Genomic DNA, 26,953 nt, shown 5'->3' on the forward strand with positions numbered 1-26,953 from the left:
GGGGGGTGGGGCTGCACGGGCCTCCAGGAGAGAGGTGCAGAGATCTTCTGGGCCCTCTGACTGAGGGGCCCCTGCGGCATCAGGGGAGGGGACGCTGGCCTCGGGATGTGCGTCCCCGAGTAGGGTGCCTCCTGGCAGGAGGTTGGGGAGCTGGCGAGGGTGTGCGCAGGGAGGGCCCAGGCCAATTCCTTGAATTCCAGCCCCAACCCGCCCCCCAAGCCCCAAGACTGTGGCCCTCGGACTGGCTCAGCAGCAGGCCCACCGGGGCCCCGACGGAGTTCTCCCCTGGGGCCCCTGCCTGGGGGTCTGACACCGCTGAGGCCCCGACAACCCGGCTGCAGGTGGCAGCGGGAACTTCTGGGGCATCATTTCAGCAGGAGGCGAGGCAGCTGGCACCTTCCCTTGATTGTCAGCAGGGACCCCCACCTCGGGGCCGCCCCTGGGCCCCATCACCCTGCTTTCAAAGAGGGGACCGGCCAGGGGCCCCCACCACCAGCCACAGCCCCTCCCCAAAGCCTGAGACCCTCTCTGCTCCCTGCCCACACCGGCCCCCAATCTCTGGTCTTGCTTACTCGCAAAACGCTCCACCTGCATCCGCTCGGCCTGGCGTCCGGCCCCTCCTGCTCCCTGGCTGCCTCCGCCCGGGGCCCTGGCCTTGGCGGGGTCCTCTCTGCACGGGGAGGCCGGCGTCCTCCCGCTGTCCTCCCGGCAGCCTGTCCGCTCAGCACCCTGCAGGGCAGCCCTGAGCCTCAGTGCTCCCACCATCTGCACGGGCTCCTCCCCGCCCGCTTCCCACCCCGCCAGGAACGGAGCCGCGTGAAGCCCAGTCCTCCAGCAGCGCAGTGCCGGCTGGGCCCCGCGTGGGAAACGCCGCCTTCCTGGCGCCTGGCCGGCGGGTGCTGGGAGCCACACCGCAGAGGCTTCGTCCTCACGCTCAGGTGTATGTCCCGTGCCTTGCCCTGTGTGTAGAGACCGCAGGCTCCTTGCAGGCTGCGTCCCAGCCGCCCCGTGCCTGATGGATCGTGGGTGATGGCGAACCCGTCTGGGCCGGCCCGGGCACAGCAGGTTGGACAGCAGAAATGCCCCCCTGTGGGATCAGGGGCCAGCCCTCCGCCTCCTCGTCCCGGTCAACAGGGCCTCTGCTCCTCCCGCCCTGGCTCCCTGGTGCCAGCAGGCGCTCCCGCAGACCCTCCGGCTCCCCCGTCACCCACACTGTCTCGTGGGTGGGCCAAGGGCCGCAGCCAGCTCCTCTCAGAGCAGCAGACACCCCCCCCCCCCCCCCCCCAGGGAGCACACGTAGACCCCTGTGGGCAGGGCAGGATGAGGGAGGAAAGGACCCACAGCTGGAGAAGTCAAGGTCCAAGGAAGGACAGGGAGGAGCCTGGATCCGGAAAGGGACTGCAGCTGCAGTTGGGACGGGCCCTACCCTCACGAGGTCAGTAAGCGCGTCGGGCTCTTCTGGCCCCAGTGGCCGCCTGACCCAGACTCAGGCCCAGCGCGTGTCGAGTCAGTGAGCAGGCAGCCTCACAGCTGTGACCCTCTTCTCGGGTCTGCAAAATGCGGACACCAGCACTGTGACGTGAACTCCATGAGGCGAGAAGGACCACGCGGGGCTCTGTCTGCTCTGGCACCGCCCTCGACCCGGGCCCCAGGAGACCCACCCACAGGGCGCCCACGCATCCCGAGGGACCCCACTTGCACACAAGACCATCTCTCCTGGGCAAACATAAAACACTCCTGCAGGCTTGCAGGACCTTCTCAGGCCCGCTCCCTGGGATGGCAAAGGATCGCTGACTCAGGCCTCCCCAAGATTGTAGCCTGGGAGAGATTCTTCCAACTCCTCACTACCTCCCCACAAAGAAAAGGATGAAGAGAGCTGAGGCACGGGCAGAAGGTTCCGGGGCCCGGTTCGCAGGGTACATGCCACTTTATTACCACAGCCACCTCTGCTCCGAGCGCCCACACAAGGATGATGCCAGTGGTGTGATGGCCCCCACGCCTGGCAGGGCCCAGGCCCAGAGGTCACGGCTGCCCCCCACAGCCAGAGCGCTTGCAGAAGCTTGCCCGCCACCCCACGCCATGAGGACCTGGGCCCAGAGGTGACAGCGTCCAGGCCCAGAAACGTGGGCTCTGGGGCCCGGGTTTCCCTCCTGTGCACCGAGGACGTGAACGCTCAGCTGTCGGCCAGGGTCACGGTGGCGAGGGCTCCAGAAAGGCTTCCCGAGTGGCTTTGCTGGCGGACCCCTCTCCGGGCCTCTTGCAGTCTAGGTCTTCTAGGGTGCAGAGCTGCACGCCGTCCCGGGCAAGCTGAGCCTGCAGCACGGGTGCCGTGAGGACACGCAGCTCGTGCAGGCGATCGGAAGAGCAGGAGAAGGCGTCGGGGCCCTCCCCGCAGCCCCCAACCGGAGGCACACTCGGGTAGCCGGGGTGCACCATCAGCTCAGCCGTCACCGCCTGGCCAGCGGGCATACCTTCCAGGGCCCGAGTCAGCGCCTCCATCACACGGTGAGCGGACATGTGCCGGCCGCAGGTGCTGAGGCCCACGAAGACGTCGGTCCACCTGTGGATGCCAGGGCATCAGCAGCAGGACCAAAGGGCCTCAGTGGGCAGGGCTAGGCCAGGGACCCGTGGCAACTGGGGTGGGGGCAACGCCGGAGGCGGCCTGACCCCCGTGGAGGCTAAGAAATGGGGAGGGGGGTCACAGTTGGGCAAGGCACAGTCAGCCAGACGCACTGGGGTGGAGAGGGTTGCGCCAGGGGGCTGGAGGCCTTACCGAAGGCCATGGTGAACGAAGGGACCGATGGCGGCGCTGGCGTCTTGCTCCAGGGCGCCGGCAAAGTCCCGCGCTGGGGCCTCCAGCCAGGCGCAGCCGTCCACCCCGCGCTCCAGCGGCAGCCTAGTGAAGCGCACTCCACAGGCCTGCAGGGCCTGGGCGAACACCCGGCACACGCCTGCGGGCAGGCCAGGCAGAGTCAGGGCGAGGCACGTGCCGCACACCCCCACCCCGGCGTGGGAGCCCTGTCCCGCGCACCTGGGAGCACGTGCACGTGCTGGTGGCCGTCGACGTGAGTAGGGTCCCTGCCCAGTAATTCCCGGAAGCGGCTCAGCTGGGCCTCCAGCTCTTCTCGCACCTGGAGAAAGAAGGTGACAGTCATCTAGCACACGTCCGGGAGCAGCTCCCCAGGGGGACCCCGTCTCCGCGCTCCGCTGCGATCGTCCCTGTGTCTGAACCAGGGAGGCATCCGGCGCCCCAGTCTAGCCTGTAATGGTCCAGGTCACCCTTGCGGCGCAGCCCTGAGCGTCTTCCTGCAGCCGCACCTGCGCACCTGGGACAAGATCACTTCTCCGGCCGCCACCGCCCGCCGGAATCCCATCTTGCCGAGGAAGAAGCCCTCGGAGCCGATCAGCGAAGAGGCGCCATGGCGGGCCGGGCCCACGGGGCGGCCCTCGGACAGGTTGGCGTGGAGGCCCGTGGGGATCCGGTGCCTGCGGGCGGAGCGCGAGCGGAGAGCATCGGCGGCGCGGCCCGCGGTCCCCGAGCCCGCCCCGGACCGTGCAGGAGGGCCGCCACTCACCTGCGGGCCAGTTCAGCCGCGCTCCCGGCGGCCGAGCCGTTGACCAGCAGGGACACGCTGGTCACAGCCCCGGCCAGGAAGGCTTCCACGATGCCCTCGTCGCGCCGCGGGCAATAGCCAAAGTCGTCTGCCGTGACCACCAGCCGCACGCGGGGCCGGGCCATGGTGCCTCCGCCCGCTGGATGCTCAGGGTCCCAGCGCTCGGGCGGACGGTCCAGCCCCGCCCCAGACGTCGCCCGAGGCCCCGCCCCGACGCACGCGCCCGCGCTCGGCCTTTGTTCTCGCCGCCTGCTGGCCCCCGGGGTCCCTGCAACCCGGGTGCCCCGCCCCACCCCGAGCACGGGACTTGCAGTGACTGCAAAAATGTTTCATACGAAAAACGGAAAAATCAAACCTGGGGGAAAAAAAAAACCAGCCCTCTTACCCTCCCCCAAGGTCACCACCGTTCACTTTCTGGATAGTGTCCCCAGGTTTCTGCTCTTCTACCCCAAAGTTTTTTGGTTTGTTGTTTTGAGGAGACAATGATCACGTCAGTGGCATTCCATCCTCGTAGTATCCTTTTCTTTTTTTTGATGCTATGGACTTTTTCATGTCTTTATTAGCTAACTGTATGTCTTTTACAAATTGCTTATTTGTCTTTTGTTGATTTTTTGAAACGAGGCTTTCTCTTGATTTGTAAAAGCTCTGAACAAAGAGAAAGCCTGTGTACCAATGATTTTATCTGAGAAAGCATCCATCCCAGTTTCCATCTCTTGAGCCCTGTGCCAGGCCACAACTTTACATTTTCATGACCTCCTTTTTTCCTCTGCGATCCAGAAAAGCTTCCCTTTATCAATGACTTAACGGTCACCGTGGTCGACAGCCAGCGTTTTCGTGTGGCGATACTGGGAAGTACAGTACCTGAGTCCAGCCTATGAGGTGGGTGACGCCATTCCTGCGTTACAGATGAGGGCACTGCGCCTTGGAGAGGGCTACTGTGTTGGCCTGTGTGGCTCTGCGGGCATCAGTGGAGCTGGGACTGCCCTCCGGAGCGCCGGCCTGCCTCTGGTCGGCTCTGGTCCTCTGCGCGCTGCTTGCCCTCAGGTCGGGGGCAGAAAGGGCAGGGCTGAGCTGGAGAATAAGTTAACACCCACCTCCATGGGGGTGCAGCAAGAACTGGAGGCCTTAAAGAGTCCTTCACCAGGTTCTCGGCATAAGGACGATTGTATTCAGTTTTGTTCAGTCGCTCAGTTGTGTCGGATACTCTGTGACCCCATGAACTGCAGCACGCCAGGCTTCCCTGTCCTTTATCATCTCTCTCAGAGTTTGCTCAAATTCACGTCCACTGAGTCAGTGATGCTTATCTAACCACCTCATCCTCTGCCACCCCTTTCTTTTGCCCTTCAACTATCAGGGTCTTTTTCAGTGAGTCAGCTTTTCCCATCAGGGGGCCAAAGAGTTTCAGCTTCAGCATCAGTCCTTCCAGCAAATATTCAAACTTGATTTCCTTTTAGGATGAACTGGTTTGATCTCCTTGAAGTCCAAGGGACTCTCAGGGGTCTTCTCCGTCACCACAATTTGAAAGCATCAATTCTTCGGTGCTCAGCTTTCTTTATGGCCCATTTCTCACATCTGTACATGACTACTGGAAAAACCATAGCTTTGATTAGACAGACCTTTGTCAACAAACAAAGTGTTCAATAGTGATGACTAACTTGTGGGACTTCAATCATCCTTATCCACTGGGAAGCTGGTCCTGGAAAGTCTAGAGGCCCTGAGGGTTACTCGATTGGAAGGATGAAATTCACATTTGTTGAGCACCTACTGATATTAGAAAGATCATATATTTGGGGTGAGAACCACAGTTCCTATCTCCAGGGAGCATGATCTGATAATCCATTAACCACATGGTGTGGCAAAGTGTGGGATGGGGTTTGGGGTCATTTGGTTGGGGGGACGAGCCTTCTGCGAAGGCTTCTCCTAGGAGGTGACACCTGGATGAATTGCATTAGGAAGAGCCTTGGGGCAGACAGCTAGAAGAGAGAGAGGAAGTCAAGATTTACAGGTTTTATCAGAGTGCCAGAGTGTTGGAGGAAGATTAACTTCATCTCCAAACCCGTGTGGCAAGACACTCAGCCCCACTTACGGAAACGGAGCAGGCGATAGAGGCGTTGAGCCGCTCCGGCGGGAAACCCCGAAGCTGGGAGTTGACGCTAGTCTGTGATTTAAGAGGCGGATTCCTTCCCGTCCGCCAGGGACAGAAGCTGGGATGTCCACACTGGGCGAGCGGAGGACAGTCCGCGAGCAGGAGCCCAGGACAACTCAGGGCCCAGAAAGGAGCCGAGGAAGGTGCCTGTGTCACCGTGGCGGGGGAGGCGGAGGCTTCGTCTCTTAGGCCACCCCCCTCCAGGCGGGACCTGGTCCACAAGCAACCCGCGGGACTAGTCCCCGGCGCAGACTGGGAATGCGGGCGGGCAGAAGCCGGCGCGCGGGGAGGGGCCCCGGCCCCGCCCCAACCATTGTGCCGCAGCCCGGCGCAGGCCAATCAGGACGCGGGATGCAAATGAGCAGGCCCCGGGCGGCCCCGAGCTGCTCGGCCGCCCTGCGCAGGCCCGGACTGCCGCGGAGCGCGCCCAGGGGTCACCGACTTGGTGAGTGGGTCGCCGGGGGCCCGTGTCGGACGCCGGGGACGGGAGGACGGAGGGCGGGCGCAACCGGGCCCAGAGGTGACTCTGGGCACGGACGGGGCTGAGACGCCCCGGGGCTCCGAGCAGAGGACCGGCCGCACCTGTGAAGGACGTGGGGTGCGGGAAGCCGGGGACCAGCGGTCCACGGACGGACGGGGACGCCGACCCACGGAGTGCGGGGGGCACTCTCACTCCATACCCCCGCCCGGCGCAGAGAGGAATCTGCGGTTTCACCGCGGAACCGGAGAGAGGAGGAGGGCAGCGGCCGGCCATCGGCACCATGGCCCGCTGCCGCCACCATTCGGGCTACCTGGCGGACGATGAGGCCGGCCACCCTACCTACGTGGCCCGGGTAAGTGGGAAACCCGCCTTGTTCCCCAGCAGTCCACAGCCCCCCGTTTCTCATCCCCCGCGGATATCCTCTCTGGGCCGCGCGGTAACCTGCTGTCCTCAGCACTCCTCGGCCGCCCTGCTGGGCCCTCGTCACCTCGGTCAGTCTCCTTTCCTGTGCCGCACCCGCCCCGACCCCCAGGAGCCTGGGCGGACCCCAGAGTGAGAGCAGTCTCCTGAGGGCCTCTGGAGATACAGCAGCCGCTACTGGGGCGCACGGGGCTCGGGCCGCAGGTGGTCTGAGGGGCCCGGCAGTGGGGCAGGCCGAGGGGTCTTGTGGTTGCCCAGTCATGCCCTGGGTGGGGCCCAAGCGGGCTTTCAGGCTGCCCAGCCACATCTTGTCTATGTGAAGCGTACATGGCAGGGAAGCTTCAGGGCTACCCTGAACGGATCCCCATTCTGCAAGAGTGGGAGCTCAAGAGGGGACGTTGTGCCTGAAGCTGGCAGAGCCAGGGTACAGAGCCAGGGCTGCCTGGCTCCAAAACCCCATTCCTTTTACTGCCCAGTCCCCACCCAGCTCCTGGTGCCCTAGGAGGACCCCGGGAACCCCTTCCCCCCCATGGGGCATCCTTGCCCACCCTGACATGCCTGTCTGCTCAGGTGCAGCCACCTAAGAAGTCACTGTTCTCCGAAATGGGCCACGCCTCCAAGCCGGGCCACAGGCCACACCCGCCTTCCTGGCATGACCCCTCAGGTAGTTCAGGCCGCCGCAGAAACCCGAAGGGCCCGCGACCCTTTACGAGCTTCCTGGATTTCCTTGTCGAGGGTCAGGTGCTGGAAAGCCTGCAGACGGTGGTGGAGGAGGCAACGGAGCGCATGGCCACCGTGAAGACCGAGGCGGGGGTGCCGCTGGTGGAAGTGCAGGACCCCGCGGAGGAGCCGAGGGGCGGGCGCCGGGCGCGGGCCCGGCCCAGCCTCAGCACCCTGCGCCGGCACCGCGCCCGGCCCGGTCTCTGCGTGGGGCGTCCCAACAATTACCCCTCCCGCTCCAGCTCCATGTCCAACTCCCGCAGCAGCTGCATGGCCGCCGACTGGCCGGGCTGCCACAGCGGGGACAGTGACCTGGGCGCCCGGGGCCTGGGCCGACTGCCGCCCGTGACGGACCAACTCCTGCTGGAGAAGAGCCTCAGACGGCTGGTGCAGCTGGAGAGCCGAGGGGTGAGGTCGGGGGCTGCGGACCCGGTGGGGGTGCGGGGCGGTCCCCAGCCTGGAGCAGAGCACCAGGCCTTGCCTGGCCGCCCCCGGACGTCTCTGAGGGGCCCCCTCCTCTCTGCAGAGAGGCCTGGGGCAGGCCTCCTCCCACGGGGACTCGCAGCTGTTGGACTCACTGGACAGCCAGAGCAGCAGCCACTGGGCCGTGGAGCAGCCCCTGTCGTGGTTCTCAGGCCCGCTGGGCTCGAGCTGGGACACGCACGAGTTGTCAGAGCCGGGGCCCACGGAGCGCGAGCTGGGCCTCCTCAGGCGGCAGCTGAACAAGGAGATGAGATCCCTGCTGAGCCAGCCGGCGTCGTCTGAGCTGCCCGGCTACTCTGCGCTCCGCGAGCCCCATCGGACCCTGGACTTCCTGGCCGAGCACCACCTCTTCCCCGCCCTGCAGAACGTGGTCAACCGGGCCGTGGAGAAGCTCAGCGGCGCCCGCCGCCGCGACGGCGGCCCGCTCTTCCCGTCGGAATGGGAGACGGCCCGGGAGTCCTGCTCCAAGATGGCCACGCCCACAGACGGGGAGGAACTCTACGAGTCGCTGCCCAGCACGGCCTCCAGCCCCCGGACCGAGCAAACGAAGAGCAAGTACCAGGGTCGCGGCAAGGCCCGGGAAGGGGGCGCTCCCGTGCCTAGCCCTCAAGTGGCCACCAGGTTCCGGCTTGAAGTGACAGCCACGGAAGAGCCCCGGGTTTCAACATCCCTACCCAGGCACGAGGGGCTGAACCCGGAGCCCAGGGTACGGAAACCTTCCATTCCCGTCTCGGAGCCCCTGAACTCCGGCCAGCGGGTCCAGCCCTGGCAGAGCCCGCACCTCACCCCGCCCGCGTCCTGGGAGGTGGCGGAGGCGCCCTCCCGACTGACCGTCGGCGCCCCCCGGGCCCTGGTCCCGCTGGGCTCGCCCCGCCCCTCATCTTCGAACCCCTTCTCCGTGCTCTCACCCCACACCTCTGCACTCAGGGGCTCCGCTCCATCTCGGGCCCTGCCGGAGCGGGAGGCGACCTTGTCCAGACTGGAGCCTGGGGTCTTAGGGCCAGGTCTGCAATGCAAAGGGTCCCGCGCCACCGCTCCTAGCCAGCACTGCTGTCACTGGCAGGGGGGCCAGGACCCGGGTCTCTTGCCAGGCCCTTGTGGGTACCACCTGAGCCGGGGTGGGGGCGGGTGTGAGCTAACGAGTGGACCGGGAATCCGGGCCTAGCCACTGCCACATGTTGTCAAAGATGAATAAAGGCTATTTTTTATTCTGGGTATTTTTTTTTTTAAACGTTTGCACGTGAGTCTCGGAGGCCCTCCCAGAATGGGGAGTGTCCTGTCCCTTGCGGACAGCGACCTGAGCCCAGAGTAGGCCCTGTGTCTGAGGTCTACCCACTGTGGTCCTGCCGTCCAGGGTGGGACTCTCCAAGCGAGTCCGTCCGCTGAGAGGGCGTTCCTCGGGCGGGATATGGAGAGAGGGCGTGGTGGCCTCACCCTGGCGGCTCACCCTGCTTTCGCCCCATCGGGGTTCAGGCACACCTCCCTCCTCTGAACCCCGGCCTGGGTGAGGGTCGTGCAGGCCCCCTTTTGACTTCACGGGGACTGAGGTCACTGGCCTGGCCCCGGGCCTGACCGACCGGGCTGGGCCGGCACATGCGACCCCCGCCCAGCTCTCCCATGGGCCAGCGGAGCCGACCTGTCGAGGCCACACCCAGCGTGGAGCGGGCGCTGTGCCGTGTGGGTGATGTGGAGAATGTTCTGGGTGGGAGGGAAGCAGAGGGACGGCAGGGATGGGTGACCTGTCTCCCTTGCCCTCCCCAACTCCCGCGCAGAGCCCCGACTACAAGTTCAGCAAGAAGTTGCTGCCCTCCATCCTGTCCAAGTCCAGCACCGTGTCCCAGCTCTCCGACCCCTGGCACGAGGAACTCATCGACTACCTGAAGGATCAGGCCGTGTCCCTGCTCATCCACAAGTACAGCTTTGAGAAGAACCTCACTGACCAGCTGGGCTTCATCTCCTTCCCAGTCACCGAGGCGCTCATGGACCTCTTCCTGGGCTTCAAGAAGGTGGAGGGCTCACGCATCCGCCTGTCCTCCACGGTTGACTGGCACTGCCTGCTGCGCAGGCTGGAGGAGGACAAGTCCAGCCAGCGCTCATCCCGGCTGGCATTCCGGGCCCCCTCCCGACTGACCTCCCAGCACAGCACCCCCCGGAAAGGCTCGGGGAACCCCGCCACGCCCTCCGAGGTCTCCGTCAGGGGCCGCAGGATCCGGGACAAGCCCACAGGGTCCTCCCGCCTTGACAGGAGGCCCCAGGGCTCCCGGCCACACCCCCCGCAGGAGCGCTCCAGGCCCCCGGAGGCCAAGCGGTTCCTGTCCCCCACCAACGCTGGCGTGGCCTCCCATCCCTCCGAGCAGAGAGTGGATATGGAGGACCAGCAGAGCACTGAGGAGGAAGACAAAGAGGAGCAGGAGGAGGAGGAGGAGGAGGAAGACTTCTTTGGAGATGAGAGCCAGCCCCAGAGCTCCCAGGAGCCTCCAGGGGAGGCTACAATCAGCTCCCCCGTGGCAGGCCCCAGTGACCCCCCGTGAGGCCCCACGCGGCCTCACCAGGCACTCCATGGCCCACTCCTCCTGCCCCCGCTGGCCACTGCTGTCGCACCTGCCCTGCCCTGCCCAAGTAGAGGCCAGGATGGCTGGTACCCATGAGCAGCTCCGCTGAGCCTCTCGTGAGAGCCAACAGGAGAAATAAAGCTTGTGTTGACAGAGCAGTGTGCCTGTCAGGGATCTCAGCCGTCCTTGCACACGCGCCCCCGCCCCCCAGGAGACCCTCCGCTGGGCCACGCCCGGCCTCCCTGCAGCCGCCAGTGCCCTGAGCCCTGTGGCCTCCTTGCCTCTGCTCCTGGCTCTTCTCCACTCCAGTCTGAATCTTCCTGGCTCTTCAAGCCTCTTGAGAGAGAACAAAAGTGAAAGTCGTTCAGTCCTGTCCGACTCTTTGCGACCCCATGAACTATACAGTCCATGGAATGCTCCAGGCCAGAATACTGGAGTGGACAGCTGTTCCCTTCTCCAGGGGATCTTCCCAATCCAGGGATTGAACCTGGGTCTCCTACATTGCAGGCAGATTCTTTACCAGCTGAGCCACCAGGGAAGCCTCTTAGGACTCTTTGTCTCCACCTCACACGGCCCCTGGGATTATTGCTTCCCCTTCCAGAGAGGGGCAGCTCTGCCAGGACACACCGACCCTCTGCTGGTCGGTCAGGCTGGACTGACTGCCCCTTCCGTAGTGGCCCTGTGCAGGACAGGACGGTTCTCTCTCGCTTGCTCTCTCTCTCTCTCTCTCTCTCAGGGTCTGTGGACTCAAATGGTGCCATGGATGGAGGGTCTCATGTCCAAGGCCCTCCCAGAGCTTCTGGCTATCCTGTTTCCCCAGCTCACCACCCTCCTCCCCTCTGCCTTCCTAGGGCAGCCTGTTTGTTCCTGTTCGGGCATCATCACCTCCACCCTGCCCCTGCAGCTCTAGGGACTCAGGGAGAGGCACGTTGGCTTCCCTGACTCTATCCCTGGGGTCTCTGCTGCTCTTGGATCAGCAGACAGCTCTTTATTCCAAGCAGCAGTTATGGAGTTCATGTGCTTTTTTGGGGGGGGGGGGGGGGCGTGGGATTTTAGCTCCCTGACCAGTGATTGAACCCACACCTCCCGGCAGAAGCAGCAAGAGTCGTAACCATGGACTGCCAGGGATGACCTCCGCTGATCTTGGGACACTTTCTTCACCTTGCAGGGAGATTACTTGCTTTGTCCTCACCGTTGTCTGGTCCCAACACAATGGGAAGCCATTGGCAGCTTTCAAATAGGCTCCTCGCGTAACCTGATTTATGTTTTTTAAGAAAAACCGCTTTCTGGGTGGAGAGTTTCTCGGGAGGGGCCTGAAATCTCAGTGGTGTGGCAGAAGTCTGGAGGGGACATGGGGCACCTTGGTTTAGAGTGCTGACGGGGTCTCAGAGACATGCCTTCCAAGCTGTTCGGAGTCAGAGCCATCAAGATGTGTTGGGGTAGATGGGAGGGGTGCGGTGAAGAGAGGAATCAAGGGTGAGTCCCTGGTTTGGGGCTTGAAGAGCTTGTGCCTTTGTGAGCAGGGGTGCCATTCCTCAAAATCAGAAGCCTAGGGGCGAAGCAGTCGGAAGGAGGCTGCAAGTTTTGGTCTGGTCATACTACATTTGAGATGTTCATTGGTGTGTCTGGATTGCACTCTAGCCCCTCTGCCTGGGTTGGAGGCCCCTCCAGACAGGGTCTACTAAGTCCAGGGCAGACAGCATTTTAGACACCGAGTGTTGAAAAGATCAAGGCACCTTGTCCTACATGGAATTCCAAATAAAGACAATGTTAAGCCTGAAAACTGGGACTTCCCTGGTAGTCCAGTGGTTAGGACTCCACACTTCCACCACAGGGGGCGCGGGTTTGATCCCTGGTAGGGCAACTAACAGCCCACAAGCTGATCAGCACCGAGTCAGGGGGAATATGAAAGCCAAAAACGAATCCATTGCTGTAATTGAAATGACTCTACTCTGGATTTTCTGAATGCTAAATTCTGGATGATTTAATCAAACATGCATTTTTTTTTTTTTTTCCCCTCCCTGCTTTGCTGGTGCCCCAAGTGCGCAAGCAGCCAGCCGATTCCTGGGCTGGGCAGAACTGAAGGGCCTGGAGTGAAGTCAAGGTAAGAATATTCCACGAATGATTAAATAAACAGCAGTGTAAGTTTCCCGCCTTACATGACTGAGCAGACAGCTCTCTGAGAAGGCAGTGAGTCCCCAGCCTGGAACCACAGTCACCCAGGTTTGGTTCGCAGTCACTTGGTCTCCCAGAGCTCCGGGTTCCCAAGGCAGCTCAGGGTCTTCCGGTGACTGCCGGCCTCTACACCACAGCTCCCTGCTGCCCTCTGCTGCCCAATGGCCTAGTGACCATGAGATTCTGCCCTGAAGAGCCCAGGGCATTCAGAACCCCCAGGGTCCAGGGACACTGATGTGACCCCATGTCGGGGAACAGTGGTCGAGAGACTGGAGGATTAGGTCCAGGGGCTGAAGGAGCATGTGACTGCGTATCCGAGACGTGTCCACTCGTGACCACATAATCTAGTGGTCGAGCAATTCAAGACCCTGCAGCTGCGGACCCGGGGTCCGAGGGGGACACCATCACTGATGGCCAGGGGATCTGGGATCAAGGCGATCGGGTGAACCGGGGTGCTGAGCCCGGCGGGCGCTAGAGCGGCGCCTTAGCCGGCAGCCACCCGGCACCCTGCACTCCCGCCGCTCGGAGCCGCCCGGGCCTCCCCTGGATCCTCATTGGTCAGCCCTCGAAGGCGTGGACCAATCAAAACCTTCCTCGTGTCGCCAGGGCCCTCCCAGCCGCCGCTCGCCGCAGCTGGGGGCGGGTCTCTCCCCCGCGGACCCAATGGCAGCAGAGGCGGGGCGCCGTGCCGGCCGGCGATTGGCTGCCGCGGCGGGCCCCGTCAGAGTCCGGATTGGCCGGCGGCGGAGACGGAAGCGACCGCGGGCCGAGTCGCCGGAGCCCGGCCGGGGCGATGTGGAGCGCGGGCCGCGGTCGGGCTGCGGGCCCGGCGCTGCTGGGGGTACTGCTAGCCCTCTCGCTGCCGGGGGGCCGTGCCGCCAAGACCGACGCGGGGCTCGTGACCTGCGGGTCGGTGCTGAAGCTGCTCAATACGCAGCACCGGGTGCGGCTGCACTCGCACGACATCAAATACGGATCCGGTGCGCGGGCCGGGGCCGGGGCCGGGGCCGCCCGACGGCGGGGTGGGCGCTGGGGGTCCTCAGGGCCGGAGGCCGGCGGTGTCGAGGGCGCGGTGGGGACGCCGTTCGGAGCGGCGGACCTGGGAGTGCGACCGGAGGCGGCCGGGGACGGGGAGCGGCTTGGGGAGCCGTTGGGCCCCAGGGTCGAGGTCGTCGGGAAAGCGGAGGTTGTCCGGGGCGCGGGTCGGCGTTGCCGCGTTGACGGTCACCCCGGGGATGGGGTGTCGTCCCCAGGCAGCGGCCAGCAGTCGGTGACCGGCGTGGAGGCGTCCGACGACGCCAACAGCTACTGGCGGATCCGCGGCGGCACGGAGGGCGGGTGTCCGCGCGGGTCCCCGGTGCGCTGCGGGCAAGCGGTGCGGCTGACGCACGTGCTTACCGGAAAGAACCTGCACACGCACCACTTCCGGTCGCCGCTGTCCAGCAACCAGGTGAGACCCCCTGGCTGTGAGCGCGGGGCCTGGGCATCTGCTCAGAGCCCCAGCTTTCCTCTGTGAAATGGGAGCGTCAAGTTAGAAGCGTTTGCCCGGCGCCCACTCTGGGAACAGAGAGATGACCCCCACCAGCGCCTACCCCCTGGAGCCCTCAGCTCTGCGGGGACACAGCTGGAAGAGGCGTCCGGCTGCAGAGCTCCACTCCTGGGCGGGAGCTGGACCCAGGAGGGGATCCACACGGCTGTTGGGGTGGAGAATGGGAAACTCTGCGGCGAGGAGGCACCCAGGCCGGCCCTGGAAGGATGAGGAGGAATCCAGGGAGGAGAAGGGCGTCTTCCCAGGCCTGGGCAAGAGCCTGTGTGCGAGTTCATCGGAACTGGGAGGGTGGTGGGGCTGGCACAGAGGGTGGTTGGGGGTTTATCCGAAGAGAAGGATGAGATAATAGAAGCTTGACTGTCAGTCTGAGAGGCAGACAGGATGCCGAGTGAGGGTGAGAGGAGTTAGGACGGAAGGAACTGGAGGAGGAGGGAGGGGGCGGTCTGGCCTCCGTGGGGGCCAGTGGTCGCCAGCCAGGCAGGTGAGGTGGGGTGTGCATGTGTTTGAAGAACCCGTGTTGGGGGGCCTCGGGGCTGAGGGTGGGTCCCAGTTGGCAGCTGCGGAAGCTGAGTCTCAGGGAGAGGTATGGGGAAGTGAGCGCCGCTGCCAGGCAGGCGCCCACAGGGGCCTCAGGGCTCCCTTTGTCACGACCGCTGTCTTCACCCCTCTGCCCCTACAGGAGGTGAGCGCCTTTGGGGAGGACGGCGAGGGGGACGACCTGGACCTGTGGACCGTGCGCTGCTCAGGGCAGCACTGGGAGCGGGAGGCCGCCGTGCGCTTCCAGCACGTGGGCACCTCCGTGTTCCTGTCCGTCACTGGCGAGCAGTACGGGAGCCCGATCCGGGGGCAGCACGAGGTGCACGGCATGGCCAGCGCCAGCGCCCACAATAAGTGGAAGGCCATGGAAGGCATCTTCATCAAGCCCAGCCCGGACGCCCCTGGGGGCCACGATGAGCTCTGAGCGCTGTGGACTCGGGGGCGGAGGGCAGCGGGGAGTGTCGTCTGCAGACAACTCTCGGGGGAGACTTTGGGTTTGTAGGGGTTCTCAAGTGCCTTTATGATTAAAGAAGGTTGGTCTGTGGTCGCACTTTGCCGTGAGCCTGGGGCTGACCCGAAGCTGCCAGCTGGTCCCGCTCAGCATCTCTTCCTCAGTGTGAGCTCTGTCTCCAGCACAGCTGGTAGCTGAACCCGTCCAGACCTCTCTGACGCTCTTCTGTGCGCTCTCCACACTGCCCAGGGCCACCACAGCCGCCTCTCCCCACTGGCCCCAGTGACCCCAGTTGAGCTCCATGAACCTTCCTGATTAGGGCTGGGGTCTTAGCAGATTGCAGGAGCCTTGCTCCCCACCAGCTGGGGTGTGCACAAGCTGTCCAGTCCCTTCATCCCTTAAAGGGGGTCCCTTCCTCCTGACACCCTTCCCCTCGCAGTTGTGACAGTCTGGACCCCTGCCTTTGACCCAGCACTGGGCCGGGACCCTGCCCATCTGGTGGAGATTCACATGGCAAGATCCCTGTCTCTGTGCAGATTGTCACCCCACACACTCAGCCGGCCCCAAACCGCGGAGGCCTTAACAGAACTTCAAAAGATATTGCAAGGGAAGATAACCACAGAGGACTGCCGTCTGCAGACATCTGAGAAGACTTCCTGGAAGAAGAGTCACACTTTGAGCTGCTAAAAGGTTGAAACTTGAAGAACAGAATACATCAGCTGGCCCTTGACGGAGGACGGTAATAGCAGTTTTGCTGGTGCGTGGGTGACCTCTAGAGGTGATGGCAGAGATTACAGGCTGAAGGACTTGAGCTGCTCGGTTTAGAGGGTGCCAAAGAGCCCAAGAAGAAGCCAGGAGTGGCAACCAGTGGGAAGGGCCTTGGAGGAGGGTGAGCACCTGACTTCTGAGAAATCAGTTGGCCTTAGGGGGTGAGAGAAAAGCTCTAGCCAGTTGTGAAATCTGAGGGAGGGAGGGTCATGACTATGCCCTTTACTCCCCTATCCCTTCCCCTACGAGGTCCTGCTCTGCTCAGACCTTTTGAGCTTCGTCTACTACCCTCCACTTCTCTCCCACCGCTCATCTGACCTGAGACAGGCGTGCAGGCAGTTTGTTGGGAAGTGATCCCAGAAAACTGGGGGAGTGGGGCTGAGAGGAACGGGCAAGGCAGCCGGTAGAACATGCAAGTGGGGGGCACTTAGCCAACCAGGGTACCTCCTCTCACTGGCTGAGGGCTGCGGGGCGGGTGGGGGTGTCCCTCTGCAGCCCTTCCCACTTGCCCTGGATTCTGCAGCCAGAACGAAGCCCTCAGGGGCTGGCGGTGAGCATCCTCTCCTTAGAGGTGAGTGCTAATGGGTGTGGTCGCCGGCAGTGTGGACCACACTGCCAATCCCAGGGGCACTCCTCTGGTCTATCCCTGGCCCCATTGGGCTGTGAGAGCCTCTGTTACCGCCCTAGCACCACACACACACAAATGAGTGTTAGTTAACAGCGGACTCCAACAGCGCATGGGAGGAATCCTTGGGAAGTCGAGCCTGAAGCTGTGAAAGCAGGTGAGGTGGCTGCAGGCAGAATGCAGGAAAAGACCAAAAATTAAAACTGCAGTAGCAGCCGATCTCTCGTTTATTGAAAACTAAGTGCCAGGCACTGGGCCAGCGATTTACACAGCGTCTCATTTGCTCCCGGCAACAAATCTATGAAGCACAGCACGTTCAATTATCGTCTTAATTTTTCAGAGGAGGTTTACCGAGGTTGCTAAAGATGCAAACCCAGCTCTGCCTGCCTTCCAAAACATTGCTCTCAGGCTCTGGACTGAGCAAATAAAAGAGGAGGGGGCCCAGATGCGCAATAGCCTAAGTACTACCCCCTCAAACATACGCAATGCAGCTTTGTGAGGGCCGGCGGGGCCATGTCCATCCTCCCGGGTCATCAGCCCCCCGCGAAGCACTGAATGAATGCTTATCCACGATCACGCAGGGACCCGAGTGGCGCCCCCTTCCCCATGCCTTCCACGGATCCACAAGGCTCGGGGGTGGGGTGGGGGGGGGCGGGAGCTCCAAGACCGCGCCCCGCACACAGCCCAGGCCCACCCGGTGGTTTCAGACAGATCTCATTCGGTTCAAGTCCAGAGATGCGGTGGGGTTGAGCGGGGAGGGGGTTACCCCAGCCATGAAGCCCACTGCAGCCGAGCACGCCACTGGGGGAGGCACCGGGAGCAATCCCAGTACGCCAGATGGGGCGGCCTGCAGCCGCGCCGGCGTAGGCTTGAGCGCGCGCGCGCGCGCGGGTCGGGACATTTTCCTCCGGTCGTAGCCCCCTCCGTAGCGAGTCTGGCCGCGCGCCCGGCGCCCCCCACCGGGCTTCCAAGCGCCTCTTCGGGGCGGCGATGAAAACTCGCGAAGACTGGAGCTGCGAAAAGGCGGGCAAAGTTCCCTTTGATAAGTTATGAATGGGGAGGCAGTGTTCTCAGAACTCATTGTTAAAACCGCGGAGCCGTAGCCTCGGCCCGCGCGCGGCCAATCAGGGCCCGCAGGCTATTTTGAAATTGCTCCAGCCCCAGCCAACGGGCGCGTGCGGGGCGGAGCCGGCGCCGGCGCCGGCCAATGGGCGCGGCGCTATGCTAAGGAGCCGGGGGCCGGGCCGCCGCCTGTCAGCGGGTTAAAGATGGAGCCGGCGGCCGGAGGGCGCCACGAGGTGCGGGGTGGTCCTGGGGGGAGGCTCGGGAGGACGGCCGCCCGGACCTCCCTCCGCCACCTCCCGAGACCTGCCGCGGCCCGGGGGGAGGAAGGGGCGTCCGCCGCGTGAGTAGCTGGGTCCGAGGTGGGGGCGCGGGGCTGGGCGGCCCTCTCCCGCCGGGGTGGGGGGGTGGTTTGGAAGGGCGCAGCCCAACATCCTGGGCGTCCGGCTCCGAGCAGGGGACCACAGAGGGCCGGGAAGTCCCCTCGTCCCTCTTCTCTCTGGGCCGCCGGGCAGGGAGTCTTCCGGGACAGAATGAGGGGCCCAAGCTGGGCGCCAGGAGCCAGGGGCCGGGGACGGGGGCCTGAGTTGGCGGGGGGCGCGCCGGCCCGGAGTTGGGGGGGATCACCCTTCTTTTCTCCGAGGCGCGGGCCGGGCAAGCGCGCAGGGTCGTCAGGCTGTATCCACCCTCGCCCCAGGCGCCAGTGGGCTTCTGACCGCACGGGAGCGCGGGTCCCTCGCCTTTGTGTGTGCGCCCTATCTACGGTCCGCTCCCGCTCAGGTACTGAAACCGCCCCTCTGTCTGGGGTCGCATACCCACGGCTCTCCGGAGGGTGCCGGGGAAGGTCTGGCTCCCCTGGGGGTCCTGGGACTCCAAGGACGGCAGCCCCCCGGTGAGATTCCTTCCGCGCCCCGCTGTCTAGGAATGGGCCCCTAGCCCCACCCACCCAGGGTTCAGCTTGCTTCCCGCCCTGCGTGTACCGGGGGCGGTGGGAGTCCCTCCTGCTGGCCGCAGGTGCTCTGACGAGGTTGCACTACTGTGCTTTGAGGAGCAGTGCAATGATATTGTCAAAGCATCTGGGACCAGCCTTGGAGACCCCTTCCCCCACACTGCCACTTCCCTTCCCCAGGCCTGCCCCCGGACCTGCACGCCCTCCCCTCCCCCTGCCCAGTTCGCTCCCTTCTCCATGGAAACTTGAGATCCTGGCCAGGCCTGGGCCTCTGGGGTCAGAGGGCACCCTTCCCCCAGGCAGAGGCCCCGCCCCAGTGGGCCTGCATGCCGGGTCTCAGATCCAGGCCGAGCACCGGGAGAGGCGCTGGCAGGCCTGCCTGACACTCTTTCCCTGTTGCACTACTGTGCGCCCCTGGGAAGCAGTGCAATGATGAAAGGGCATCGGTCAGGCCCCGCCCACCACCCACAGCGCCCGGGCAGGGAGTCTGGCCGCCTCACTCCACTAACCAGCAAGGAGGCACAGGTGCGGAGCTGGGCCTGCCGGCCCTCCATTGGAGGATCAGAACGGCAGAGCTGGGAGGTTCTCGCCCAACCTCTCCATCTAGGTTGTGGCTGGACAGGGGGTGGGGCAGACTCAGAAAAGCTATGGTTCGAAGAAGATCTTTGCAACCAACTCCCAGGTAAGACTGAGGGCTCAAGGTTTGGTCAGGACCCTGTGGACAAAGAGGCCCACTGCTTTGCCCGGAGGGTCTGCCTGGGCCTGGCTCAGATCCAGCTTCACCTGCACTGACTTCCTGGGGGTGCCCTGAGCCTGGCCCTCCTGGCATGCCTGGGGAGAACGCTCTGGGTCCTCTGCAGGAGCAGTGCTGGCGGGGGTGGACGGTGGGCTCAGGAAGTGGAGCCCTGTGCCCTCCACCCACGCCCACTTGTTCTCTTACAGGGACGTGTGCTGCCCTGAGCCTGCAGGAGGGACGGCGAGGTGCCCAGCATCCCACCCGCACAGCTGGAATCGGGGGGACTGGAGCCGACCTGCCATGGAGACTGTCCCCAGGCGTGCCTGCAGGTCCCCCTCAGCATCAGGACCAGGCACAAAGGATTTTCATGTGCCCAGTGGCAGCCATTCAAGCCTGTCTCCTTGAGAGGGGGCCCATTCGGGTCTGAAGGGGCATTTGGGAGTACCCTTCATCAATGGCTGTGCCCAGAGGGACAGTGACTTCACCCCCTGCCCTGGGGTAGAAGCCCTGGCTCCCTGGGTAGGATGAGGGGCAATGACACCTGCGCGTCTACCTCCTAGGCCTGACCCCTTGGGGTTCCTCCACCCCATGATCACCTGACTCAGGCCCCCCTTGCTCCTGTGCAAACTCTATACCCCATGGCCAAACACGCCATGCAGCTGTTTCCTGCCTTTGCTGGGAACTCAGGGCTCTGCTCAAGTGTCCCCTCCGAAGGAAAGTCTTCTTGGGCTCCATGGCGCCCAGTGTTCCTCCACCAGGGCCTGTTAGATCACATTTCCACCTGTGGCTGAAGCCCTCTTTAGACCAGCAGCCCCTGAAAGCAGCAAACATTTCGTTTTTGGCAGTGCTCAACATGGCATACTTTTAAAAATCCAAAGAAACATATAAAGCTTGAAGTATTATCAACATAAACATGAAGGGGATGTTAATCAAGGGCCTGCCTGACCTCTCAGGATGCTTGTCCTGGTATTAAAAAGCACATACTATGTATTTTAGAGTCAAGTCCTTAAGTCACAGGTGGCCGGCCAGGCAACAGAATGGAGATTTGGAGGCAGGTGTATCTGAGTCTGTCTGCAGTCCTAGGCAAGATACACAGGCCAGAGCTTCTCCTTCCTTGGAGGAGGGAGATCTCAAAGTGGGAGGAAGTGAAGGCCATCTCCTGTGTTGGGAACAGCTCTGGCTGGTGGTTTGGAGGTTTGGTGGTAGGAGATGAAAAAAATCTCAAGATCTTGGGGCTGACAGGAGGGGGTGTGGGGAGGGGACAGGAACACAGCACTCCAGGGAGCATCCCCCCCCACCCCATCAGAGACTGGAATGGATGGTGGTGTTGGTCCCTGGCCAGGTAGGAGAGGGTAAGTGAGAAGCAGGTTGTGGAGGGTGAAAGAAGCTGCGTTTCTGACGTGTGGAGTGTGAGATGCCTAGGAAACATCTCCCCCTGGGGACACGTACATGCGGGCCAGGATCCCAGGGAACTTGGGGTTCAGTCAGTTCTGGGTTGAGACTACGGAGCGGGTAAGATGTCCAAGAAGGGATGGTGAAGGCCCTCCTGGAGAGGACAGGCTGGAGAAGAAGTCCAGAGAGAAGGTGGAAACTCCGGGGCTCCAGGATTTGTGAGCAGAGAAAAGTCTCCGGGGCATTGACGTCCCTCAGGTCCCCACAGACCCTGAGGAGGGGAGCAGCCAGGATGTGAGGGGCCTGGAGGCAGCCCAGGTCCGAGGGTCTCAGAGATTGCGAGAGTTGGCCGGCCAGGAGCGGGGTGGGCCTCGTCTCGGTGCAGCGCTGCGCGCCCCGTCGAAGCCTGGAGGCGCATGCGCGGAGCGCGGGCATTGTCACGTGCTGCCGTCAGGCTCGCGGTCTCCTGGGAGTGGCCGGAGCGGTCCGGGCGGCGGCGCGCGCGGTGGCTGGGGGACAGCGGTGCGTCCCGGGCCGAGCCCCGAAGGGCAATCGAGTTCCGGCTCTTGGGGCGGAGTGGGGGGCGGGGGCCGCCCCTCCTCTCCCGGGGCCGGTGGGCTGGGTGCGCTCAGACCCCGGGAGTCCCGCCTGGATGGTGGCGGAGCTGCAACACTCGGGGGGCTTCCCTGTCTCCCGGGGCGGGTGGGGTGGGCGCGCCCAGACCCGGGGGGCCCCGCCCCGACAGCCGCTCGGTCCCCAGGCAGCCGAGCCGCCGAAGCCCTCGAGGATGGAGGTCCTGGACGAGTTCGACAGCGAGTTCCCCCAGACTGTGACCTTCTGCCAGCTTATCTCCGAGGAGGACTTTGAGACGCAGGCGGCGACCTACACGGAACGCGCGCTGCGCCGCCTCTTCCGCAGTCTCGACCGCAACCCGGCGCTGGCCGAGCGCGTGGTGCGCAAGGGCAAGCAGGCCGAGTGCGAGCGGCGCGGGCTCCTCTCCTTCCTCTGGGTGCGGCCGGCCGGGCCGGGGCGGGGCGGCCCAGGGTGGGGGCGCGGCCGGGGGCGCCGGCGTGGGCGGCGGGGTGGGGGCTTCCCAGAGGCGGCGGCTCAGGCATCTGGCTTCTTCCCCCCTGCCTCGCCTGCGGCCCTCGCAGGCCAAGGCGTCGTGTGCGGTCCAGGGGGAGCTGAACTGCTGTAACAGCATGGGCGCCCTGGAGATGCACCAGCGCTTGGAACAGCTGAAGAGACGCATCCACCGCGTGCACCTCTACTCCCAGGGTGAGCCCACCGCGCGCTGCGCCGGCCCGCCGGACTCACACCTCCCCGCGGGGCCACAGCGGGCTTTCCACGCCGGCTCGGTCAGTCAGGACCCCTGGAGGCCCGCACACTGTTTGGATGGGAGGCAAATTCGTGTTCACATGGGGACAGGTGAGGGTGGCACTGGAAGGTGGCCGCGTTCACTGCGACACCGGGAAGGCAACTGAGGAAGAGGCCACTCTGTTGACACCCCCCATGTGGTGGGGTGACCTCGCTTTCCCCCCATGCACTGGACTGAAGAACTGTGTTGTCCTTTGGGGAGCCCACTCAGTTTGTGTCCCTTGTCGGGGTCCCCGGTGTATCTGCCTGTTCCCCTCTGCCTGTGTGTCTTGGACGGTTGCTCTGCAGCTGTGATGAGGTTTGGATCTGGTCCTTGGGTGTGTCCATGTTCCGGGTTGTACGGTGAAGGCCTTCGTTGCGCGTCAGAGGCCCTGGCTCACCTGGGCAGGGGTGGGGGTAGCCCCACGGCACTCTTGCACCCAACAGCTGACCCCCACAGCATGCATAGCTCGCATGGCAGCCTCCCAAGGGATTCAGCTCAGCTCAGTCGTGTCCGACTCTGTGCGACCCCGTGAACCACAGCACGCCAGGCCTCCCTGTCCATCACCAACCCCCGGAGTCCACCCACACCCATGTCCATCGAGTCGGTGATGCCATCCAACCATCTCATCCTCTGTCGTCCCCTTCTCCTCCTGCCCTCAATCTTTCCCAGCATCAGGGTCTTTTCCAATGAGTCAGTTCTTCGCATCAGGTGACCAAAGTATTGGAGTTTCAGCTTCAGCATCAGTCCTTCCAATGAACACCCAGGACTGATCTCCCCTAGGATGGACTGGTTGGATCTCCTTGCAGTCCAAGGGACTCTCAAGAGTCTTCTCCAACACCACAGTTCAAAAGCATCAATTCTTCAGCTTTCTTTATAGTCCAACTCTCACATCCATTCATGACCACTGGAAAAACCATAACCTTGACTAGACGGACCTTTGTTGGCAAAGTAATGTCTGTGCTTTTTAATATGTTGTCTAGGTTGGTCATAACTTTCCTTCCAAGGAGCAAGCGTCTTTTAATTTCATGGCTGCAATCACCATCTGCAGTGATTTTGGAGCCCAGAAAAATGAAGTCAGCCACTGTTTCCACTGTTTCCCCATCTGTTTGCCATGAAGTGATGGGACCAGATGCCATGATCTTAGTTTTCTGAATGTGGAGCTTTAAGCCAACTTTTTCACTCTCCTCTTTCACTTTCATCAAGGGGCTTTTTAGTTCTTCTTCACTCTCTGCCATAAGGGTGGTGTCATCTGCGTATCTGAGGTTACTGATATTTCTCCCGGCAATCCTGATTCCAGCTTGTGCTTCATCCAGCCCAGCGTTTCTCATGATGTACTCTGCATAATATAAGTTAAATAAGCAGGGTGATAATATACAGCCTTGACTTACTCCTTTTCCTATTTGGAACCAGTCTGTTCCATGTCCGGTTCTAACTGTTGCTTCCTGAGCCGCATACAGGTTTCTCAAGAGGCAGGTCAGCTGGTCTGGTATGCCCATCTCAGAATCATGGCGTTATTTACCCCTGTTTTATTTTTATTTATTTACTTTTTTTCCTGTTTTATAGAAGAGGAAATGGAGGCCCAGGGAGGTTGCCCAGCATATGTGGGCCACACAGGAGTGGTCGTGCTGAATGGGGACTCAGGCCAGGGTTGCTCCAGGTGCAGGCCCTCAGCCTCCCCTCAGCAGCCCCCAGCAGCGCTCATGCTCTCCGGAGGGCCTTGTTGGCCCCTGCTGTGTTGATGGACTCTAGATTTGGACAGTAGAAAGACCCAAACTCATGAGAACAGGGGAGAGGCTGGGGGGAGGCCCCTGAGCTCAGAAGTCTCCCTGAGCTCACTTCTGCAGGATTTCCTCCCCATGGGCTCTCTGCACACCCCCAGGATGACCCAGGGCTGGGTGGCATTAGTGGGCTCACTGTCCGGGGCCTGGACACCCCTCGGGGGCACTGGCAGACTCCGCCGCGGGTGACTCCAGGGTGGGTGGCAGGCTAACCACGGTGGTGACAGTCCACCGCTTCCCGTGGAATTCTGTCCTGGCACACAGCCTGGCGGGGGTCCGGCCTGTGCCTTGGGTGGTTCGGACTTCCCTGTGGGGCGGCCGAGGGGCCAGGAAGATGGCGCGTGTGGTTGCCTGTCGACGGTGGCCTTGGGCGTGGTCTCCCGGTGCCCCGTGTGGGCCTTTGTCTGCCCTCCCACACCTGGCCAGGCCTGGGGTGGGTGCTCACGGATGCCTCCTGACCCAGATGACAAGAAGAGGAGGAGGAGGTGGAGACCCAAGAAAGCGGAACGCGTCGTCTTGCAGGACCGCTCCACTTCCCCGTGCCTGCCCCCAGCCCTGCCGCTGCCCACACCACCGCTGCCGCCTGCCGCCTCCACGGCCTCCACAGCGGCCCCGCCACCAGCTATCTACACTATGCCCAGGGTCTTTGGCCCCTTCGCTCCGCTGCCCAGCACATCGGTCAGTGGTCCGCGGAGGGGCAGCCTCTGCACTCTGCTCAGAAGCACCCCAGCGATTCACTGGCCCCATGGGAGAGGCTCCCAGAACGTTCTCTGCAGGCAGCAGTAGACAAGCGGATGATGAGGGCTGCTCTGCTGGCAGTGTTGGGTGGGGGATGCGCGGGACCACACCTGCCTGACCTCAGGGCACTTGGCCGGATCTCAGGGCTCCCAGGGGATGCCCGCCGCCCACCTCTCCTCACGGGGGCCATCCTCCAGGCTGTCCTCGGAGTGCCTCTGCAGCGCCCTTCCTCCTTGGCCGCCCCTCCTGACTCCCGCTTACCCGTCACCTGCCCCGAGGCAGGGCCAGGGCCGGCTCTGCTAGCTCCCAGGCCCCGTCCCCCGAACACCAAGCCCCGGCTGGCCGCCAGCATGACCTGACATGCTTGCCGATTGGCGGAAAGGCACAGTGTCCCCCTAGTTCTTGGAGAAGGGGCTTCTCTTCCCGAGGAGGACCCCACGCTTGTCCAGTCTCCTTTGTTTCCTGCAGCTGGAGAAAGTGGAAGTTTCGAGGTCTGAAGTGAAATTAAACTGGACTTGCCTGTCATCAAACCCAAAGAGGTGGGAGGATTTATTCGGGGCCCCAATCAGACTACAGAAGGGGTTAGGGGAACCTGCTCTTCTCTGGCCCATCCGGGACCCAGTCCTCCCTCTCGGATGTTCCTCCTGCACCCCGAGTGCTCCCTTCCCCTCATCCGCTCGCGCACGGCCCATGCCCCCACCCGCACCGAGGCTGAGCCCCCTGCCTCACCCTGTTTTGCAGCCACCTGGTCGACCTGACCCCCCTGGTCCTCAATCCTGGGGGCTTCCACTTCTCGTACCTGACCAGGAACAACGCGCACACGCTCCACTCCCCCTGGTGAGTGCGCCCTGGGAGGACGTGCAGGGCGATGGCCCCTCCCACTTCCGGGAGGGGCCCTAATGTCATCCGGGACCCTAAAGCTGGAGAGTGGTGCCCTGCCTAGTGCTTGTGATGGTGGGAAAGTGGGACCAGGCTGCCCGGGGCCCAGCATACAGGCGGCGAGTCCATCCGCTGGGGGCAGCCCTGGGGTCGGTCTATACGTGGTTCTGCAAATCAGGTGCTTCCTGAATGTGTGGCTTTCTTTTATTTTAATTTAGCTTTTTTTGTGAACTATTTCCCATGTCATTGAGTGTTGAGATTGCGGCTTCATTACGTTAGGGGGCTTTTTTGTTTGTTTTTAAACAGTTTTTTTGAGGTATTATTCACATGGCATATAAGTCACCCATTTAAAATAATACCAGTGCTGGGGATCCCTGGTGGTCCAGTGGTTAGGATTCGGTACTGCAGGGCCCAGGGTCAATGCCTGGTTCAGGGAACTAAACCCACAAGCTGCCTGGTGTGGCAAAAAAACCCCAAAACAAACCCAAGACCCCCCAAAGCCTAGAAACTCACCAGTAATAAATGCAGGATACCCACCCCATTGTGTGGACGGAGCATCACTCACTCAGCTACTCTTGCGTGCTGAAATACTCCCTTGGTGGGGACAACTCTCCGCATCCTGTCGCGTGCTGCCTCCTGCTGCCATCACCAAAAATGGGTTGTTTCTGTTTTTTAAAGGTTTACAAAAGCAGAACATATTCTATGGGAAAAAGTTCACAATACAGAAATGAATACATAAAATACGAGAGTCCCAATACTTTGGTTGCTTTTGTAAATCAAGGCAGGCTCACGCCGCAGCTTGCCCTGATGGCTATTTGGATCGCCTCCGGGTTTACACAGTCACAAACATTGCTGCGATGGACAGCTTTGAGCAAACATCCCACGTGAGGGGTTTCCAGCGACAGGAATGTAGCGAGACCATCACACGGCCTGGGTTCTGTGGTGTGTTCTCCTGCTGGCCCTGTGCACGCCTCCTGAATCCAAACCCGTGTCTTCTGTGTCTCCTGCACAGGACCTCAGTCTGTAGTAGCTCTGCCGCCCCCGAGGAGATGCCGTCCTCGTCTGTGAAGGCTTCCATCTTCACCCCGCCTGTCCTGCTCAAGTTCCAGCCTGTGCCCAGACCCAAAGATGACTCAGAGAATGACACTGGCAGCACAGAGTCCGTGCCCCACCAGAGGGACCAGTCACCTCTTCTGTGCAGACCACAGCCAGAGGATGAATAAACTCCCCTGCTGGTGTCTTCCCAGCGCCCTCACCTGCGCCTGACCCAGGATCTCAGCCCTGGGCACTCCCAAAGAGCAGTGGGTGAGGGGGGCTGCCTGTGCCATAGTGACTCTGTGACCCCTTTGGGCCTCACTTGATCCCACTGAGTTACAAGACTACCAGTTTTTGCTATGCCTGGCCCCCAAACACAAGCCTTAGAAACAGTGGTCTGTTCCTACCATGGGACGACAATGAGCCAGTGAGTCGGTTTCCAACTTGGCGCCTCCCTAAAGAGTTTCAAAGACATGTGACTCTGATCACCTTGCACGCTGACC

General features: G+C 62.7%; 4 protein-coding genes and 1 long non-coding RNA gene across 6 annotated transcripts; 4 read left to right on the plus strand and 1 right to left on the minus strand.

The window, feature by feature from the left end:
* Positions 1-1,919: 1,919 nt before the first annotated feature.
* YDJC (YdjC chitooligosaccharide deacetylase homolog) lies at positions 1,920-3,765 on the minus strand. Of its 2 annotated transcripts, XM_065904735.1 has the most exons (6): positions 3,576-3,765; positions 3,327-3,486; positions 3,032-3,131; positions 2,774-2,951; positions 2,472-2,560; positions 1,920-2,313 (listed from the first exon to the last, which is right to left on the minus strand). In XM_065904735.1, exons 1-6 carry the CDS (start codon positions 3,737-3,739, stop codon positions 2,174-2,176), a joined length of 831 nt encoding a protein of 276 aa, XP_065760807.1. In that variant the 5' UTR covers positions 3,740-3,765; the 3' UTR covers positions 1,920-2,173. The 2 variants fall into 2 exon arrangements, with proteins under 2 accessions (XP_065760807.1, XP_065760806.1); XM_065904734.1 differs by having other exon boundaries at positions 1,920-2,560.
* A 2,409-nt stretch (positions 3,766-6,174) lies between these two features.
* On the plus strand, positions 6,175-10,395 carry CCDC116 (coiled-coil domain containing 116). The gene is made up of 5 exons (XM_065904844.1): positions 6,175-6,205; positions 6,456-6,593; positions 7,232-7,789; positions 7,908-8,570; positions 9,637-10,395. Exons 2-5 carry the CDS (start codon positions 6,522-6,524, stop codon positions 10,393-10,395), a joined length of 2,052 nt encoding a protein of 683 aa, XP_065760916.1. The 5' UTR covers positions 6,175-6,205; positions 6,456-6,521.
* Positions 10,396-13,333: 2,938 nt separating this feature from the next.
* Positions 13,334-15,291, plus strand: SDF2L1 (stromal cell derived factor 2 like 1). The gene is made up of 3 exons (XM_065904385.1): positions 13,334-13,571; positions 13,845-14,041; positions 14,820-15,291. Exons 1-3 carry the CDS (start codon positions 13,385-13,387, stop codon positions 15,099-15,101), a joined length of 666 nt encoding a protein of 221 aa, XP_065760457.1. The 5' UTR covers positions 13,334-13,384; the 3' UTR covers positions 15,102-15,291.
* Positions 15,292-17,838: 2,547 nt separating this feature from the next.
* On the plus strand, positions 17,839-20,348 carry LOC136146003 (uncharacterized). The gene is made up of 3 exons (XR_010658884.1): positions 17,839-17,926; positions 18,364-18,475; positions 19,475-20,348. It is a non-coding gene; the product is annotated as an uncharacterized lncRNA (long non-coding RNA).
* A 369-nt stretch (positions 20,349-20,717) lies between these two features.
* On the plus strand, positions 20,718-26,555 carry LOC136146024 (uncharacterized). The gene is made up of 7 exons (XM_065904845.1): positions 20,718-20,780; positions 20,919-21,182; positions 21,421-21,612; positions 21,815-21,938; positions 24,262-24,476; positions 25,278-25,373; positions 26,428-26,555. Exons 1-7 carry the CDS (start codon positions 20,718-20,720, stop codon positions 26,440-26,442), a joined length of 969 nt encoding a protein of 322 aa, XP_065760917.1. The 3' UTR covers positions 26,443-26,555.
* Positions 26,556-26,953: the final 398 nt, after the last annotated feature.

This window comes from Muntiacus reevesi, chromosome 13 (assembly GCF_963930625.1).
Source record: "Muntiacus reevesi chromosome 13, mMunRee1.1, whole genome shotgun sequence".
NCBI lineage: Eukaryota > Metazoa > Chordata > Mammalia > Artiodactyla > Cervidae > Muntiacus > Muntiacus reevesi.

Bases quoted from the DNA above. Each gene is read 5' to 3' on its own strand.
- YDJC (XM_065904734.1), bottom strand. From the start codon at position 3,739: ATGGCCCGGCCCCGCGTGCGGCTGGTGGTCACGGCAGACGACTTTGGC. The intron at 3,132-3,326 runs GTGCGCAGGTGC...TTCTTTCTCCAG, and splicing joins GAGAAGTGATCTTGTCCCAG to GTGCGAGAAGAGCTGGAGGC. The intron at 2,561-2,773 runs GTAAGGCCTCCA...TGGCATCCACAG, and splicing joins TTCGTTCACCATGGCCTTCG to GTGGACCGACGTCTTCGTGG.
- CCDC116 (XM_065904844.1), top strand. From the start codon at position 6,522: ATGGCCCGCTGCCGCCACCATTCGGGCTACCTGGCGGACGATGAGGCC. The intron at 6,594-7,231 runs GTAAGTGGGAAA...CTGTCTGCTCAG, and splicing joins ACCCTACCTACGTGGCCCGG to GTGCAGCCACCTAAGAAGTC. The intron at 8,571-9,636 runs GTACGGAAACCT...ACTCCCGCGCAG, and splicing joins GGCTGAACCCGGAGCCCAGG to AGCCCCGACTACAAGTTCAG.
- SDF2L1 (XM_065904385.1), top strand. From the start codon at position 13,385: ATGTGGAGCGCGGGCCGCGGTCGGGCTGCGGGCCCGGCGCTGCTGGGG. The intron at 13,572-13,844 runs GTGCGCGGGCCG...TGTCGTCCCCAG, and splicing joins CGACATCAAATACGGATCCG to GCAGCGGCCAGCAGTCGGTG. The intron at 14,042-14,819 runs GTGAGACCCCCT...CTGCCCCTACAG, and splicing joins CGCCGCTGTCCAGCAACCAG to GAGGTGAGCGCCTTTGGGGA.
- LOC136146024 (XM_065904845.1), top strand. From the start codon at position 20,718: ATGCGGGCCAGGATCCCAGGGAACTTGGGGTTCAGTCAGTTCTGGGTT. The intron at 21,939-24,261 runs GTGAGCCCACCG...CTCCTGACCCAG, and splicing joins CGTGCACCTCTACTCCCAGG to ATGACAAGAAGAGGAGGAGG. The intron at 24,477-25,277 runs GTCAGTGGTCCG...CCTGTTTTGCAG, and splicing joins CTCCGCTGCCCAGCACATCG to CCACCTGGTCGACCTGACCC.